The sequence below is a fragment of the Vitis vinifera genome, chromosome 1 (assembly GCF_030704535.1).
Source record: "Vitis vinifera cultivar Pinot Noir 40024 chromosome 1, ASM3070453v1".
NCBI classification, from domain to species: Eukaryota; Viridiplantae; Streptophyta; class Magnoliopsida; order Vitales; family Vitaceae; genus Vitis; species Vitis vinifera.
This window is the reverse complement of record NC_081805.1, coordinates 4,820,468-4,835,488: the sequence shown is the minus strand read 5'-3', so window position 1 is coordinate 4,835,488 and position 15,021 is coordinate 4,820,468. Positions and strand designations below refer to the sequence as shown.

At 33.8% G+C, this 15,021-nt stretch overlaps 2 protein-coding genes across 3 annotated transcripts; both read left to right on the top strand.

Annotated features, from left to right (window-relative positions):
• The first annotated feature begins 3,611 nt into the window (after positions 1-3,611).
• Positions 3,612-5,124, top strand: LOC100252560 (probable ADP-ribosylation factor GTPase-activating protein AGD13-like). The gene is made up of 3 exons (XM_002284596.4): positions 3,612-3,934; positions 4,459-4,554; positions 4,668-5,124. Exons 1-3 carry the CDS (start codon positions 3,824-3,826, stop codon positions 4,959-4,961), a joined length of 501 nt encoding a protein of 166 aa, XP_002284632.1. The 5' UTR covers positions 3,612-3,823; the 3' UTR covers positions 4,962-5,124.
• A 4,468-nt stretch (positions 5,125-9,592) lies between these two features.
• On the top strand, positions 9,593-13,434 carry LOC100266279 (phosphomethylethanolamine N-methyltransferase). 2 transcript variants are annotated; one of them, XM_010657226.3, is made up of 12 exons: positions 9,593-9,906; positions 10,094-10,214; positions 10,443-10,580; positions 10,663-10,800; positions 10,925-11,068; positions 11,235-11,318; positions 11,437-11,578; positions 11,852-12,132; positions 12,454-12,615; positions 12,705-12,758; positions 12,858-12,932; positions 13,029-13,434. In XM_010657226.3, the coding sequence occupies exons 2-12, from the start codon at positions 10,131-10,133 to the stop codon at positions 13,131-13,133; spliced, it is 1,407 nt and encodes a 468-aa protein (XP_010655528.1). In that variant the 5' UTR covers positions 9,593-9,906; positions 10,094-10,130; the 3' UTR covers positions 13,134-13,434. The 2 variants fall into 2 exon arrangements, with proteins under 2 accessions (XP_010655528.1, XP_010655490.1); XM_010657188.3 differs by having other exon boundaries at positions 9,593-10,008.
• The last annotated feature ends 1,587 nt before the right edge of the window (positions 13,435-15,021 follow it).

Below are 15,021 nucleotides of genomic sequence, written 5' to 3'. Positions count from 1 at the left end.
TTTTGTTATCATCAAAATTAAAATTAACCAAATCTTGGTTTAATAAGTATTGACCATTAAGTACTTAAAAAAACTCTTTGCCAAGCTATTCTATGTCAACCAATAGATAATGATTGGTAGCAAAATAGTATATTTATAAAAATGCACACAAAGATTGACAAGAGGTCTATTTGTTTATTGTTGTGGCAGGATAGAAAGTAAGACAAACTTGTTTGTTCTTGAGTTTTACTAAAATCTAAAGAAGCGCAATCGGATTTGCATAGATAAAATGGTGAGTACTACTTATCTAGGCTGCATAACATGGTGTACCACCCAAGCATCAAAATAGGATGGCCTTGGAGGCTGTCCATACAATCTCAAATTTGTCAACCTTGTTGAGGCCTTGCGTCCCAGTGATCCACGTAGCTGCCAAGTGGACGCACGCTTTCAACCAAGATCGAGTTCTGGTTCAGTCTTCCCTGCAAAAGATGTCCGGACAGGATGTCCGGACACACCCTCCGATGGTTTTGTTAGCCATGGCTCAAGAGATTAAGCTATCAGGCTTTTTAGGGATAGTCAGCATACCTTTCTCCTTGTGTGAAAGCTCTTTTATATAGTGTCAGAAGCTCTGCCTCCCTCTTTAATGGTGGGAAGACTTTTTGGCTCGTCATGATGCCTCTAGGTGATGGCAGGGTCATCATCACCCTATAGACGGCTGTCAGAGATCGTAGGAGGCGACTTGCCATCATTCCTGTCTTTTCGCTCTACAGGCGGCGGAACGTGGGCTGTGGCAGGCTGTCGGAATGACGTAGCAAGGCTTGCTCACTTTAGTCAATGATCCGGACAACATATCCGGATAGGGATATGCTATCGTCTGGATGTGATGTTCACAAGTGCCGTGTGCTTCTCCTTGAGGGAGTCCGGATAGGGGAGCGCGCCACGTGTCCTCTTGGGGGAGTCCAGATGGAGTTGCTCCAGATAGCGATGCGCGCCACGTGTCCTCTGGGGGAGGGGTCCCTACAAACCCTGTTTCTTTAGCTCTTAGAAAATTTATCCAAAAATTGAGGATGACCCTTGTTATGGTTTGAAGAAGCACAACAAGAGCACAACACTTCACAGAGTACATACCAGTGGGGCCATTCTAAAAGAGGTTTAGGAATCCAAGTTGGTTAGTTTTTAATTTATGTGAAGGGAGCCATTCTTATTCATGCTTGGGCATTTTTCTATTTTAGTATTTCTTTTCTGTGCCATTTTTATTTGTTCCACTGTCACGAGTTTGAACTCAAATGGCTATTCTACTCTTTTACAAGCGGCAAGATTTTAAGGTCCACAACTTTGGTGTGGGTATTTTAGTTTAATTCAATGTTGATCCATTTCTATGTTCAAAAGTGCTCAAGGAAGTATTATTGATACGATTGTGGATAAAGTCATTCTGAAGTCAAATTGGTTTTCTCATGTGTTGGATGGATATGTAATTTTTTGATCAACTATATGTATGGTAGAGTCTAAGAGTCATAAGGTCGAAGGGATGGCGTGCTAGGTTTAGGTTTAATTTAGACGTGGAACTGTTGGCGGTGAAACTAGTACCCACACCCTCACAACCATCCGGAACTCAATGCTACAAGATTTCTGGGGATATATAGTTATAAAACAAATGGCTTAGTGAGTGAGAGAATCACATATCAACCATGGAAGCAACCTCCTATGAGATTTCCATGGCATGCTCATGCCACCCTCATCTTCAAGCTCTACAACCACTTGGCTTGCTGTAGGTGCTCTTTAAAGGGCAAGGATGAAGCTTCATTGGAGCTTGGAGAGACAACCATTTTTTTTTAGGGGGATTTGACTTTTTGCTTGATTCCAGAAAAATGGGCCGTGCTGCAAACTGATGTTGTTTGGCTTCTGTTGAACAAGGAAACGCCCTTTCCTTGGTGGAAGAGTATTTGCAAAACAAAGGGTGTCCCAGGGGGTCTCGGGATCTCTCTTTAATGATCAAGTGAGGTCAAAGAAAGAAGCTATTCTTTTCTGGGGGATTCGAACGCTCACCTGCTTTGGTTGCCCTTTGACCAGCACGGACACGTGGTTGAGTGGTAATTTGCCAAGTGCCCCTCCATAGCTAGCACTATGATTCTCAACAAAGGATATGGCTGGCAAGATGTGCAAAGGCTGAGCTGGTCATGGGTCGTTATTGGATGTTGGCCACACTCATGCTCGGATCCTACGATCCCTGCTTCATTAATGCATAATCAAGAAAATGATTACAAATATTAACAACAATGAGATATAAATCACAAAAAAGTCAATAATGTTATAACTAAACTAATGAATGCAACCACATTAGTTATAATAAATATTAATTAAGTATTATTTATGATTTCCATTAATACTCATTAATAAAAATATTAATATTATTTATGAATTCTTTTAATATTCATTAATGAGAATATTCTAAGAAAAAAAAAATTTCTTATTTTTTTTTATTCTCTTTATCTTTCATTTTCTCAACTTTTTCAACTCTTTTATATGATTCATTTTCCCATTATATATGTTATTAAAATAAAATATATTTTATCTTTACTATTTTATTTGTGTTGCATTTATTCTTGTTTTACAATAAATAAGAGAATAATAATATATTAAAATTTGGACAAACACGTGTTCGAAAAATTTGAAAAAGAGTTTTTTTTTATAAGGTAAAATATTAGACTAGAAAATAATAAAAAGGAAAGATTAATATTATATCTAGTTCTCCGAAAATTTGAAGGATAATGCAAACGAAATAAAATAAAAAGAAAAAAATGAAAGAAAAAACAAAAATTTAAGTCAATAAAGTATTTTGGCATATTACTTCAAATTCATTTAACTTATTTTAACTATTTGATACAAAAATTCAATAATTTAAAAATATATAACTTTTTTTATTAATTTTAATTATATTTAATTTGTTTGATATTTTTTTATACTACAATTAAATAAAAAAATGCACTTTCTTTAACAATTTTTTTCTTTAATATTTTATGGAAACCAACATAACCTAAGATCATGTTTGATTCCAAAAAATTCGAGTGAAAATGCAAAAGAAATAAAATAGAGAGGAAAAATAGAAAAAAAGAACAAATGAATAAAAATAAAAAATAGGTTTAAATTTAATAAATTATTTTTATATGTTTTTTTATACTCATTTTATTTATTTTTATATGATGAAGATTAAATAATTTAAAATGTAATAAATTTTAATTATATTTAACTTTTTTTTATATTTTCTATATTAAAATATAATATAAAAAAATTATTTTTTAATATTTTTTTTTTCTAATATTTTTCGAGAGTTAAACATAACCTTAAAAAAAATTGAAAAGTAATGTCTAGTGACGAGTGTTCTCTACTGTTATATTTTTCAGCAAAAAAACAAAAAAACAATATGATTTAGATATCAATCTCACTTGTATACTAACATAATGTGACAACCGATAAGTATAGGGCGTGTTTCATGTGATCGTCCCAACCTTAACCTTAATCCCATAAACTTTAACAATCATCTAATAATTGGTATCAAAAAGAAAAGCAGTCGGATGTTCACACTTCACATGACTGATTAGAAAAGAAAAGAAATATGGACCGTAGAGCAGACTGAGAAGTAAAGACTGAATGGACTTGTGGGGGAGAAATAATATATGAGTCAGAATAAGTATTGAACTGACAAGTGTACAAAGATTCGTTTGATGGGGCCCTCGCATTAAATTCTCGCGTAAGGATATGGTGTCAAGTATGAGTCATTTCCTTTTACGCATATGAAAAGCCTGGCCTCATATAGAGATTAGGTCGAAGAGAAAGGAAGAGGGAAATGGAGAATTTGTTGGGTCTTCTCAGGCTTCGAGTGCGCAGAGGAATTAATCTAGCTGTTCGCGATGCCCGTAGCAGCGATCCTTATGTTGCCGTCACCATGGGTGAACAGGCCTGTCTTCTCCCTTCTTCCTCTAATTCTTTCTCTTTATCATAAATCTTTGATTTAGGGCTGCTTAGATTTTCTTTATTTATTTAATTATTTTTCATTTATGTTTTGTTTGAGGGGCTGATTGATTCGTAGGAAAATTTATTCATGTTTCTTTCTGGGCGGTTCCCTGGTGATCGTATTTAGATCATTAATTGTATGTGCGATTCTCAACGAGGATTCATCATCCGAGAATGAAAATTCAGCACAAGAGAAAAGTCATTTTGTTTCATTTTCGTGTGAAGATCATGGTGCCGAATTTCTTCTTGTATCCATTATTATGATTTCTCCCTTTGCCCCAATTTAACTTCTGCAACTGAATTGCTTATTTGAATGTTAATATGAGTTGGGGCCCTTTTCCCAAAGGCGAATAATGAACTGGGACCTGGTTCTAGTTCTTAATAGCTTTCATGTCAAGCTAGCGCATGGTAGGGAATTCATTCCCTTGGTTGCTTGAATTTCCTTTGATGATACATGAATTGATGCAGAAATTGAAGACCCGCGTGGTTAAAGACAATTGCAATCCTGAGTGGAACGAGGAATTGACTCTCTCTATTGCCGACACCGACGTTCCAATCAATCTAGTAAGGAATTTGAAGAATGTTCAAAGAATGTTTTCCTTTGCAACTTCATTTAGAGCGTGTCTGATTCAGACAAGAAAAACAGCAATAGAATTGAGGAGAATTCTACTTTGCAGGTAGTGTATGACAGCGACACATTCACCTTAGACGACAAAATGGGGGACGCAGAGATAGACATCAAACCATATGTGGAGTGCCTGAAAATGGGCCTGGAAAACCTTCCCACTGGGACGGTTATCTCCAGAGTTCAGCCGAGCCGGACGAACTGCCTAGCTGATGAGAGCTGCTGTGTTTGGGACAATGGAAAAATCCGGCAAGACATGCTTCTCAGGCTGAGAAATGTAGAATGTGGGGAGGTAGAGGTCCAAATTGAATGGATTAATATTCCAGGCTGCAGGGGACTGTTTTGAGTGAGGTATTACAGTATCGGTTGGTAACTCATAAATAAGCTTTGGACCTATGTATCGTAGTTGTATGCAACATAGGCAATTGGGCAGTGGCCCCAGTTCTCTTGTAATATGAAGTTACAGGAACTACCATGTTATATGTATTTTTGGTTTGCTGTTAACCTAATATCCTCCTTCTGTAATGATCTCATAATTCTCATCAGTCGATACCTACAATGTCACGTCTCAAGACCCAGTCCAAAGGTATGACGGTCATTTCATACCTTAAACCCGAAAACTTAAAGTGTAAATTTACCCACACATTTATCTTGTAACCGAAAGTTACCAAAATTACCAATAGATTGTTCTAATAAGATTTTATTGTTAACATTGATCCATTATCACCCTAATCAAGGGTGCAAGTTAAAGGAAACTAACCAATAGGTATTTCCTGTCTGAAAATTTATTTAATAATATTTAAGATAAATTTCATTTTTTATTAATTTGATGAAGAGTTTGGTTTGTGAATTTTCAGCATTAAATTGAGAAATCTATATTAACATTCCATGAATGGATGCATTATTCCTTTTTTTTTACTCTGACTAGAGAATGTCATAAGCCCTCTTGAAAATTGGGAAAGAAAACATAAATAATTAAATATTAAAAATTCCAAATATGTTTCTTATAGTATTTATTTCTTTAAAACATTCTCTTTTCATATTGCTTAAACACTATTTTACAATTTTCAATATATTATTTCTTTTTATATGGAATTCTAAATAATTTATTTACTTATTCTTCTATTTCCATATTTCCATATGTATATTTTTATTTTTATGAATAATTGTAAATAATTTATTAACTACTTTAAATGTTTAATTATCTTTTTTAAAGTCTAAAGTTTCTCTTTCATATTTCTTCAATGAATTATTCCTTTTACAATTTTTTGTATATAAAAAATGCTCTTAATCAATATATCAAATAATTTATTATTTTTGGATATATTCTTGGTCAATAATTTGTATTATTTTGTATCTTTAAAAATTAAGTAATTAATTTTTTTATATATAATATATACTTACCATTTCCCCTTTCTATATATTCTTTTCTAAAGACTTTTTTATTAGTAAAAAAACTACATGAATTTTTTACTTTCAATTTTTTCCTATCATATATTTTTTATAAAGACTTTCTTATCATTATAAAAGATATATGTTCTTTGCATTTTCCTTTTTATATATATTTTTTTTATGTTTTCCCTTGGTGTGTTTAATAATTAAGTTGATGGAGTATTATTATTTTATTAGGAAAAATATTTACTCTTTCTTATAAATTTCTCTTACTATATTTTCTTTGTAAGGATATCACCAAACTATGAGAGGGACCCATTGATCCGAGGATTGGGAATTAAATGGATTATCATTGGTATTCACTTCATTACCTAGTTAGTTTCTATTTTTGTCTTCTCTTTTTTGTTTTAATTATTTATAAATAAATATTTTTTATATTTTTGTAATTTATCTATTTTTGTGGATTTGGGGTTTTTATTTTATATTATATTAAAAAAAACATATTATTTATTCTTTTTTTTTTTAATACGTTTTATGAAATAATGTTACTTCCATGTTTGAAGCCAAAGATTCCCTTATACTTGGGCCTTTTCTCATGATTCACCAACGGACATTTTATTTTGTGAGTTACTATGAACCAAGGATCTTATACAACTAGTTGAGTACATTTGAATACAAATTTAATTTCATGTTTTTTGAAGTTCTTAAAAGCTCGTACATCTATGGTCTTTATCCTAGTTTTCATGAATGTTGTTAAGTAGGTTTCAATCTATTAAGAAGCGGCCTTACTTCTATACTCATTTTAAGTAAGTTTATCAAAGATGTTCTGACTAACCATCCCAATTGCTATATAGTTATTAATGCAACATTTGGCTGCTTAGTGCATGATCTACATAAGACTTTCAATAATCTTGGCATACTCTAAAGTGATTTATGTCTACTAGTATGCCTTACTAACCTTTTGTTTGAATCAAAAGATGTTGGGATTGATTTTAGACCAAAATGACCAAATGTCTTTAACACTTTTTCTATATAATGCAATTGTGTTTGTGCTAACATATTATTATTTCTTTTGATTTCAATGCTTAATATCATATCATGCATATCTATAATTCAAAACTAGTTGAAAGAAAATTTTTAGTCTCCATCACATATTCTAGGTTGGTTCCAAATATAAGTATGTTATTTACATATGAACATATAATAATACCATTGATTTCATCAAACTTTCTATAGATATACTTATTTGTGTTATTTATATGAAAACCATTTGACAAAATCACCTTGTCAAATTTCTAATGCCATTGTCTTAAGAGCTTGCTTCGGGCCATACATAGATTTAATAATTTTATATACTCTGTTCTCTTAATTATCTAATTGTATAAATCCTTTTAGTTGCTCTATAAGAAAATTTTCATCTCAATCTCCATTCAAAAAAGACTATTTTATCATCTTTTTGATGAATCACTAAATGATTAATATAAACAAGAGATATAAGTAATCAAATTATACTAATTCATACAATAGGAACATATGCATCAAAATCTCTCTCGTTAAAATCTTTGGCAACTAGAATGACTTTCTTTCTATTTATAGCACCACCGCTATTCTTTTAAATACTCACCTACAACTTATTGGCTTTGACCATCAAGGAGGATAAGCTAGTTTCCATGTTCCATTAGAAATAATGGAATCTCATTCATCTTCAATTGCTTCTTTCCACGAAGAAGCATCTAAAGAAGGCATTGCTTCTTGATAGCTATTTGAATTACCTACTACTAAAATAGAAAATCATGACACTCTATATATTTGATTTCCTTTCTAGTTTCATTTCTATCTTTTTCAACAAGAATAAAAATATGGTTCAAACGAATATTCAATATTCCTTGTGCCAATAACTTTTTGTTTAGCATGTATATGCTGAAATTTTTTTAATTGTATCCATTCATTTTATAAAAATATATCTTATGTTTTATTTATTTTTTTAAATTTTTTTAACAACAACCAATGAAAGCACATTTATAGGTTTTTTGGACCTAACTTGGATATTTTAATATCATGTGTTCTCATATGAGAAAGGCAACTCCATGCATTAAAATAACCTATATTAGGCTTTTTATTAAACCATAACTAATAAGAAGTTGTACTAGATTTTTTGTATGGTATTCTACTAAGAATATAACAGGCAAATAGCGAAGTTTCTCCTCAAAGATTACTAGGAAGACTAGAACTTATGAGAAGAGAATTCATTATTTCACTTCAAGAACTATTTTTCCTCTCTACAAGGTCGTGTTCTATTGAGGAGAATATGGAGATGTGATTTCATGTCTAATTCAATGAATTTTAAGAAATTCTTTAAACTCATTAGGTAGATATTTTCCTTGACAATCACTCCTCAAAACTTTAGTCTTTTTAACAAGTGGAATATCAACCTCAACTTTAAATATTTTGATTTTTTCAAATTCTTTATCACAGTCAATAAATATATGTCTATCTTGAAAAAATCATCAATAAAAAGCTACAAAATATTTCTTTTTACCAAGAGTAACGAAATTTGAGAAAACGGTGGTCTAGAAATATCATTGGGGATTCAAGAAGAAATAAGGACCATTACTCTTGGGTGGGAGACCGGAGGCCCTTGAAAATAAAAATGAAAAAGTAAAAATATCATCATCCTTCGTGGGGCCCAAAAATGGAATCATTTTTGCTTCAATTTCGGAAGCTATTAATAGGATATCAATAGTCATTGACGAAGAAATATGGGGGGCCAGTGCTTGTCTGTTTTACATGGGAGTTTCTTGAAATAAAAGCCAAAGATAGACATGGAATGATTCTTTGGTGGGCCAAGGTGAAATTATTTGGTTCCGATGCCTGGAGCTACAAATAGAATATTACTAGTGATTGAAGAAGATGAGAGACCATTACATGTTGGTGCCATCAGGGGGTTCTTGAAATGAATATGAAAGATAGAAATAGGATGATTCTTATAGCGAGGGAAAGCTTGCAATGTAGTTACATCCTTCTCATCCGTTGTTATTCTTAAATATCAATGTTATATCATTTAGAGTATCAGTAATATTCTTGTTAAAAAGCACTTTTGTGTTTATTCTAAAACAACAAAAGCACTTTAGGTATAAATGTTTTTTCGAAAAGCTATACAAATGAAAAAAAAAGGTTAAAAATCTATATTTATAGCAAAGAAAAAATAGAAGAAAATTCAAAATAGAACAAAGGGATACTTTTAATATGTTGAAATCACTTCATAGATTTTTACCACACATTCTTACCTAAAAGTGCTTTATGATTAAGTATTTTCTAAAATCATGTTTTGAAATTTTTATAGGTAACACATCAAACAAATTTGCAATGGTCATTTTTTCCTTCAAAAATGAAGGTCTCTCATCCGATCCCCTACTTTGATCTTCAAGGGCATATTTTTGTATTCAAATATCACTAACCATGAATCTCTTCATCAATCTCAAGGGACACATTTTCACTAAAATATCATCAATTATGAAAATGTGGTGCACGCTCTTATATACAATATGCAGTGGTTTTCGTTTATTTATTGGTTAGTGTTTTATTATAGACTGCATGTGAAACGAAAGAGCAAGGGCCAGTCCAAATGCATGTGAAATAAAGCAGTACTTGCTGGTCACTCCTCAGCCTTACTTGGCCTCTTCTCAAGATTCGGGTTCTGCAACAATCCCCTGCTGGTTTTATTTATTTATTTCAGAAAAGCCAGTAAGAAAAATTGATTGATGATGGTAGTAGGCTATGGAGATGCACTGACCAGCAGCATTTTCATATAAAAGTATAACTATTCATACTCACAAGCTCTGGTTATGCTGTGGAGATCAGTCATAGGGAGGTTTCTGTGGCTATTGTGATTCAAGCAGGTCGTTTTTCAGTCAAGGGCAGGAATTTATTTTGAATTTCTGTAGATGAATACATAAAACTTAAGTAGTAGAAGCGGAAAAAAACCAACATTAGCTGCCCAAGTTGAGATTTCTGACTCATCTTTGCATTCATTGTTACTATTCATCATTCTTTGTTTAACATTTTCATTTGGATTTGGTTTTATAGTTATAGGTAAGAAGTTGACCTTCAAAAGAGCCACTGGATGGAACAGTCTGGACAAGTGACCGTTGAAGCTAGGATGCTTGATTCAAAAGCATCTCATCTCCAGAAAGAAGAAATGGCTGAGGTGAGAAAAGTCACCACCCTCCAATTTTTGGTAAAGGAAAACCCTCCATTCACTGTCAATAATTTGCTTTTTGATGGAAAGCCAAAGCCAACCTCACCAATTAGTGAAAAGAAAAGAAGACGATTCCAAGAAATAAGAAGTGGGTCATGAACCACATTTGATCCTCGTCCATTGTCATCTCTTATGACAGTTTCTCATTTATTTCAATACAAATTTGATCTTCCACAGTTACTCTCTCTCCTTCCGCCTCTTGAGGGAAAACATGTTGTGGAGATAGGGAAAGGGATTGGGCATTTCACAGATGAATTAGCCAAGCAGGCTGCTCAAGTTCTTGTTATTGATTTTACTGAGAGCAAGATCCCTAAGGTAAATTTTTATTCTCATCCTCCCAAATTCATAGACACATAAAATATATATGAATCTCATCCATACCATGGAAACTTTGCAGAATGAGTTCCTCAATGGGCACTTCAACAATGTCACGTTCATGTGTGCTGATGTTACTTCTCCTAACCTGGATATTTCACCAGGTTCTGTGGACTTGATTTTCTTAAATTGCCTACTAACACATCTCTCAGATAAAGAGGTAATAGCAATGCTTTTTCCAGGGCAATAAGATGTGGAACATGATTGCTTGAACAACAGTTTTGCAGAATTAGTTTACGTTTATTAATTCAGAGCTCTGTCTCTGTTCTTTTATGGACTAGCAGGTTGAGAATCTGGCTGAAAGGATGGTTAAATGGTTGAAAGTTGGTGGTTTTCTCTTCCTTAGAGAGTCTTCTTTTCATCAATCGGGTGATTTTCAAAGCAAAAACAACCCCACACACTATCGTGAACCAAGATTTTATACAAAGGTTAGACTTTCATCTTACTACATGTAGTCCATTTTTGTGATTCCTACACTATAACAAGAGAAAGATTATTGTTTAAGGAATTTGTACATAAAAGCATCCATATTGAAGGGCTTAAATATGTAAATGTTTTTCTTACTTCATATTTCTATTTTGAGTTGTAATGCAGGTATTTAAGGAATGCTGTACGTGTGATGATTTTGGGAACTCCTTTGAACTGTCGCTTGTGACCTTCAAATGCGTTGGGCCTCATGTATGACAATCGACTGCTGTTCAGCTCAAGTTTTTTTTTTTTTTTTTTTTTCTCCTAATAATAGAAGTAGCACTCATCAATTGAAATGCTAATGCTTTTTTCTAACCACACTTTGCAGATCTATTGGCTATGGAAAAATGTTAATTCACAGGATGACAAGGGATTTCAACGTTTCCTGGATAATGTGCAGTATAAGTGCAGGGGCATCTTACGATATGAGCGCATCTTTGGTGAAGGTTTTGTAAGCACTGGGGGACTTGGTATGGCTACTAACCAAGTTTTCTCTAACTTCAGCAAAGTGACTTATTTTACTTTACTTGATGGCTCGTACATTAATATGAGCTCCATCTCAACCAAATTGGGCATGAGGAATTCATCCTTGATGCTGATTTTGAAAAGCGCCTCAAAATTTTGTGTTTTCTAGTTTCTATTCCTAAGCACAAATTGCCATTCATGAGAAATTATTCGTTTAATTAACTATAATAAATTCCAATTACCAATTCTTGCACTGAGAAAATCCCGAATTTGATCAGAAACAACAAAGGAATTTGTGGCTAAGTTGGAGCTTAAGCCCGGCCAGAAAGTCCTGGACGTAGGTTGTGGCATTGGCGGAGGTGACTTCTACATGGCTGAGGACTTTAATGTTGAAGTTGTTGGCATTGATCTGTCAATAAACATGATTTCCATTGCCCTTGATCGTGCCATTGGACGCAATCGCTTGGTTGAATTTGAGGTTGCAGATTGCACCAAGAAAACATATCCTGATAGTACATTTGATGTGATCTACAGTCGTGACACTATTCTTCACATACAAGTAATCATTCCTATTTCTTTATCCGAATTTCACGATTAAGGCTGTTCTGTGAACAACTATAAAGGGTCTTGTTAATTTTGTGCACATTCTGTTCTTTTCTCTGTTGTTGCTACTTCACAATCAGCTTAATATACCTTGTCAACATGATGAGGTGTTAGCTTGGTTCTTTGCCTAAGTGTCATTTGAACCCAAGGCCCCAGATGGAACATGGTCCAACTTCTGAGTGCTAGTCACGGTTTCGGCTTGAAGTTGCAATGATTGTTCTTTCCCTTCTCTTTTTCTTCATATCCTGCCACTTGATAGAAACTGTGAAACTTTCAGGACAAACCTGCATTATTTAGATCTTTCTTCAAGTGGTTGAAGCCTGGAGGAAAAGTTCTAATTAGTGATTACTGCAAAAGATCAGGACCTCCATCACCTGAATTTGAAGCATATATTGGACAGAGAGGATATGATTTGCATGATGTAGAGGCATATGGACAGGTAATAGTCACATCTGAACTTTAAACATTAAGCTTTTGTTTTAATTCTGCAAGCATAATCAAACCCACTACCCCATGAATCAATGACAGATGCTTAAAGATGCTGGTTTTGATGAGGTCATTGCAGAGGACCGAACAGATCAGGTTGAAATGAAGTTACATTTTTGTTCACATGGTTTTTATCGATTACTTTAGCATTCAGTTTTTACAAGTTAATGGAAGTTGCCTCTACATGTTTTTCAGTTCATCGAAGTATTGCAAAAGGAAATGGATTCTATTGAGAAGGAAAAAGACAAATTCATTAGCGACTTTTCTGAAGTGGGTTCTTTACTTCTCACTTTTCTTGTTTAATTGTCACAGCCTCTTTCTGAAGTTCTTTTCAATATTGATATTTATATTTTAATTCCTTCTCAGGAGGACTACAAAGATATAGTTGGTGGATGGAAATCAAAGCTGGTAAGGAGCTCAATGGGTGAGCAGAGGTGGGGATTGTTCATTGCCAAGAAAAAATTGAGCTAATGTGAAAAGTTCCTCCCCATGAAAAAGACTATTTGTGGTCAAGTCTGGTATTTCTAGTGCAAGCAAGTCATTTAGCTTGGCTGAGTTTCATGTCTTCCGGCCTTTAGTGTTGCCATTCCATAATTATCTCGAGTAGAATAAAGTGGCAAATCAGTTTACTGGTTTATTTGTGATGCATGGCTCCATGTTCTCCTTTCTCGAACCTGTGTATTGACACTCACCAGTGCTGTCTGGTTATCTTGGTCCTATCATCTAGTAAAAATGATGAAAACTGCTTCTGCCATCCATCCCATTAAGATTATATATTAAGTTATTCTTAATTTGATCACTAATTTGTTCACAAATATCTGTGTCACTGTATGCCAGTACTTATATCTGAACCCTCTAAGATGATGGATGAAAATAAATGAAAAGCTGAGAATACTGAATGAAATGACCATTCTTTGGTGAGAAAAGCTTATTCAACTAAATTTTTCTGGTTGATAAATATCAAATTAAACTAGAAATAAAGCAGGGATGCTTCTTCGGCTGGAGGAATATGAACTTAATTTTGGAAAGATTATAAACAGAGGAGCAACATGCTTGTGCTGTGGTGGTATTCAAATGGATCTAGGATTGTACTGATGATGCACTAGTGATGTCAAGTTCCTAGCTCAAGACCCTCAAATTACCCGTCACCCAGGGATCCAAGAATTTTAGATATTAGAAATGAGGAGATGAGAGAATTGGGGGTGGTGCTGATAGTGCTTAGTTATCTCAGAATTGGTTGAATCGATGGATAAAACAAAAAGTTCAAATCCATGAAAAACAGTAAGGAAAGCAGGTATTAAGAGTAGAAATGACCATTCTTAGTTCAAATCCTCCTCCTTAATCAGATGCTTTTGGCCTGAGATTAAGCGAGATACCAAACAATGATCCAGTTGCTTTTGGCCTAAGGATCATTGCCCAATCTATACCAAAAAAATCTTTCCTCAGTTAGAGTTGAAGCCATCTCAATTATGCACCAACATACTCCTAAGAGTAATTGACTTTTGGCTCTCATACCCTTGCAGCATGCATTTGCTGTGGTATAGTCCCACTCAAACATTGCAGATCACTGAACCCCAATGGAAGCTTGGACTGAGATATGGATGAATCTCAGTTTCGCTCACCTATTTGGTGCTTAGATACTTAGCTAAAGACAGGCTGCTAAATGCTTTAAAGAAGAGGATGGAAACTTAAAAATGGAAAACTAAAGATCGTGGAGAAAACTAAACCAGCGGAATTGGAAAGAGAAATAAAAATTGAAGAAACTCCAAAAGCTAAATAAACAGATTGAATTGCAGTGCTAACAATTATGATTTAATACATCAGAAAGTATGGATGTATCGAATGATAACTATAAAGCTAAACCTGAGTTATGCTTATTGCAAATCACAGAGAGTAATCCTGTTGCTAATTACAAAGAATAAATTAAATTGACATTCAATTACAGAGAATGACTGGCTTGATTGTTCTTCAGGGTTTGCAGTGCTCATTTTTGCTCCATGTGCCAAATTGCTTAAGAAATCTGCAGGATGCATACATGTAATTGGGTTCTCCCTTGATTGTTTTGCCCTTGGCTTGAAGATGTGGCTCACACGTGTTACTTAGTTTGCTCGAGCGTTTTGCTTAGTCCTCTCAAAATACCAAGGTTTAACAATAAACATAAGCAAGGGATAGAATTTTATGTTTCAGATTCATTCTAAAAGGCTCCAAAGGATCCTTAGGAATGTCAATTTTGAGTCCTCATCACAACACAAGACCGATAAAAAATGATCTACCATTTGAATGAGTTTTTTTTGTCAGGTAACAAATTTTAGAGAACAAGATTGGAATAGATTTGTACAAACATATCGGATTGAAGTTT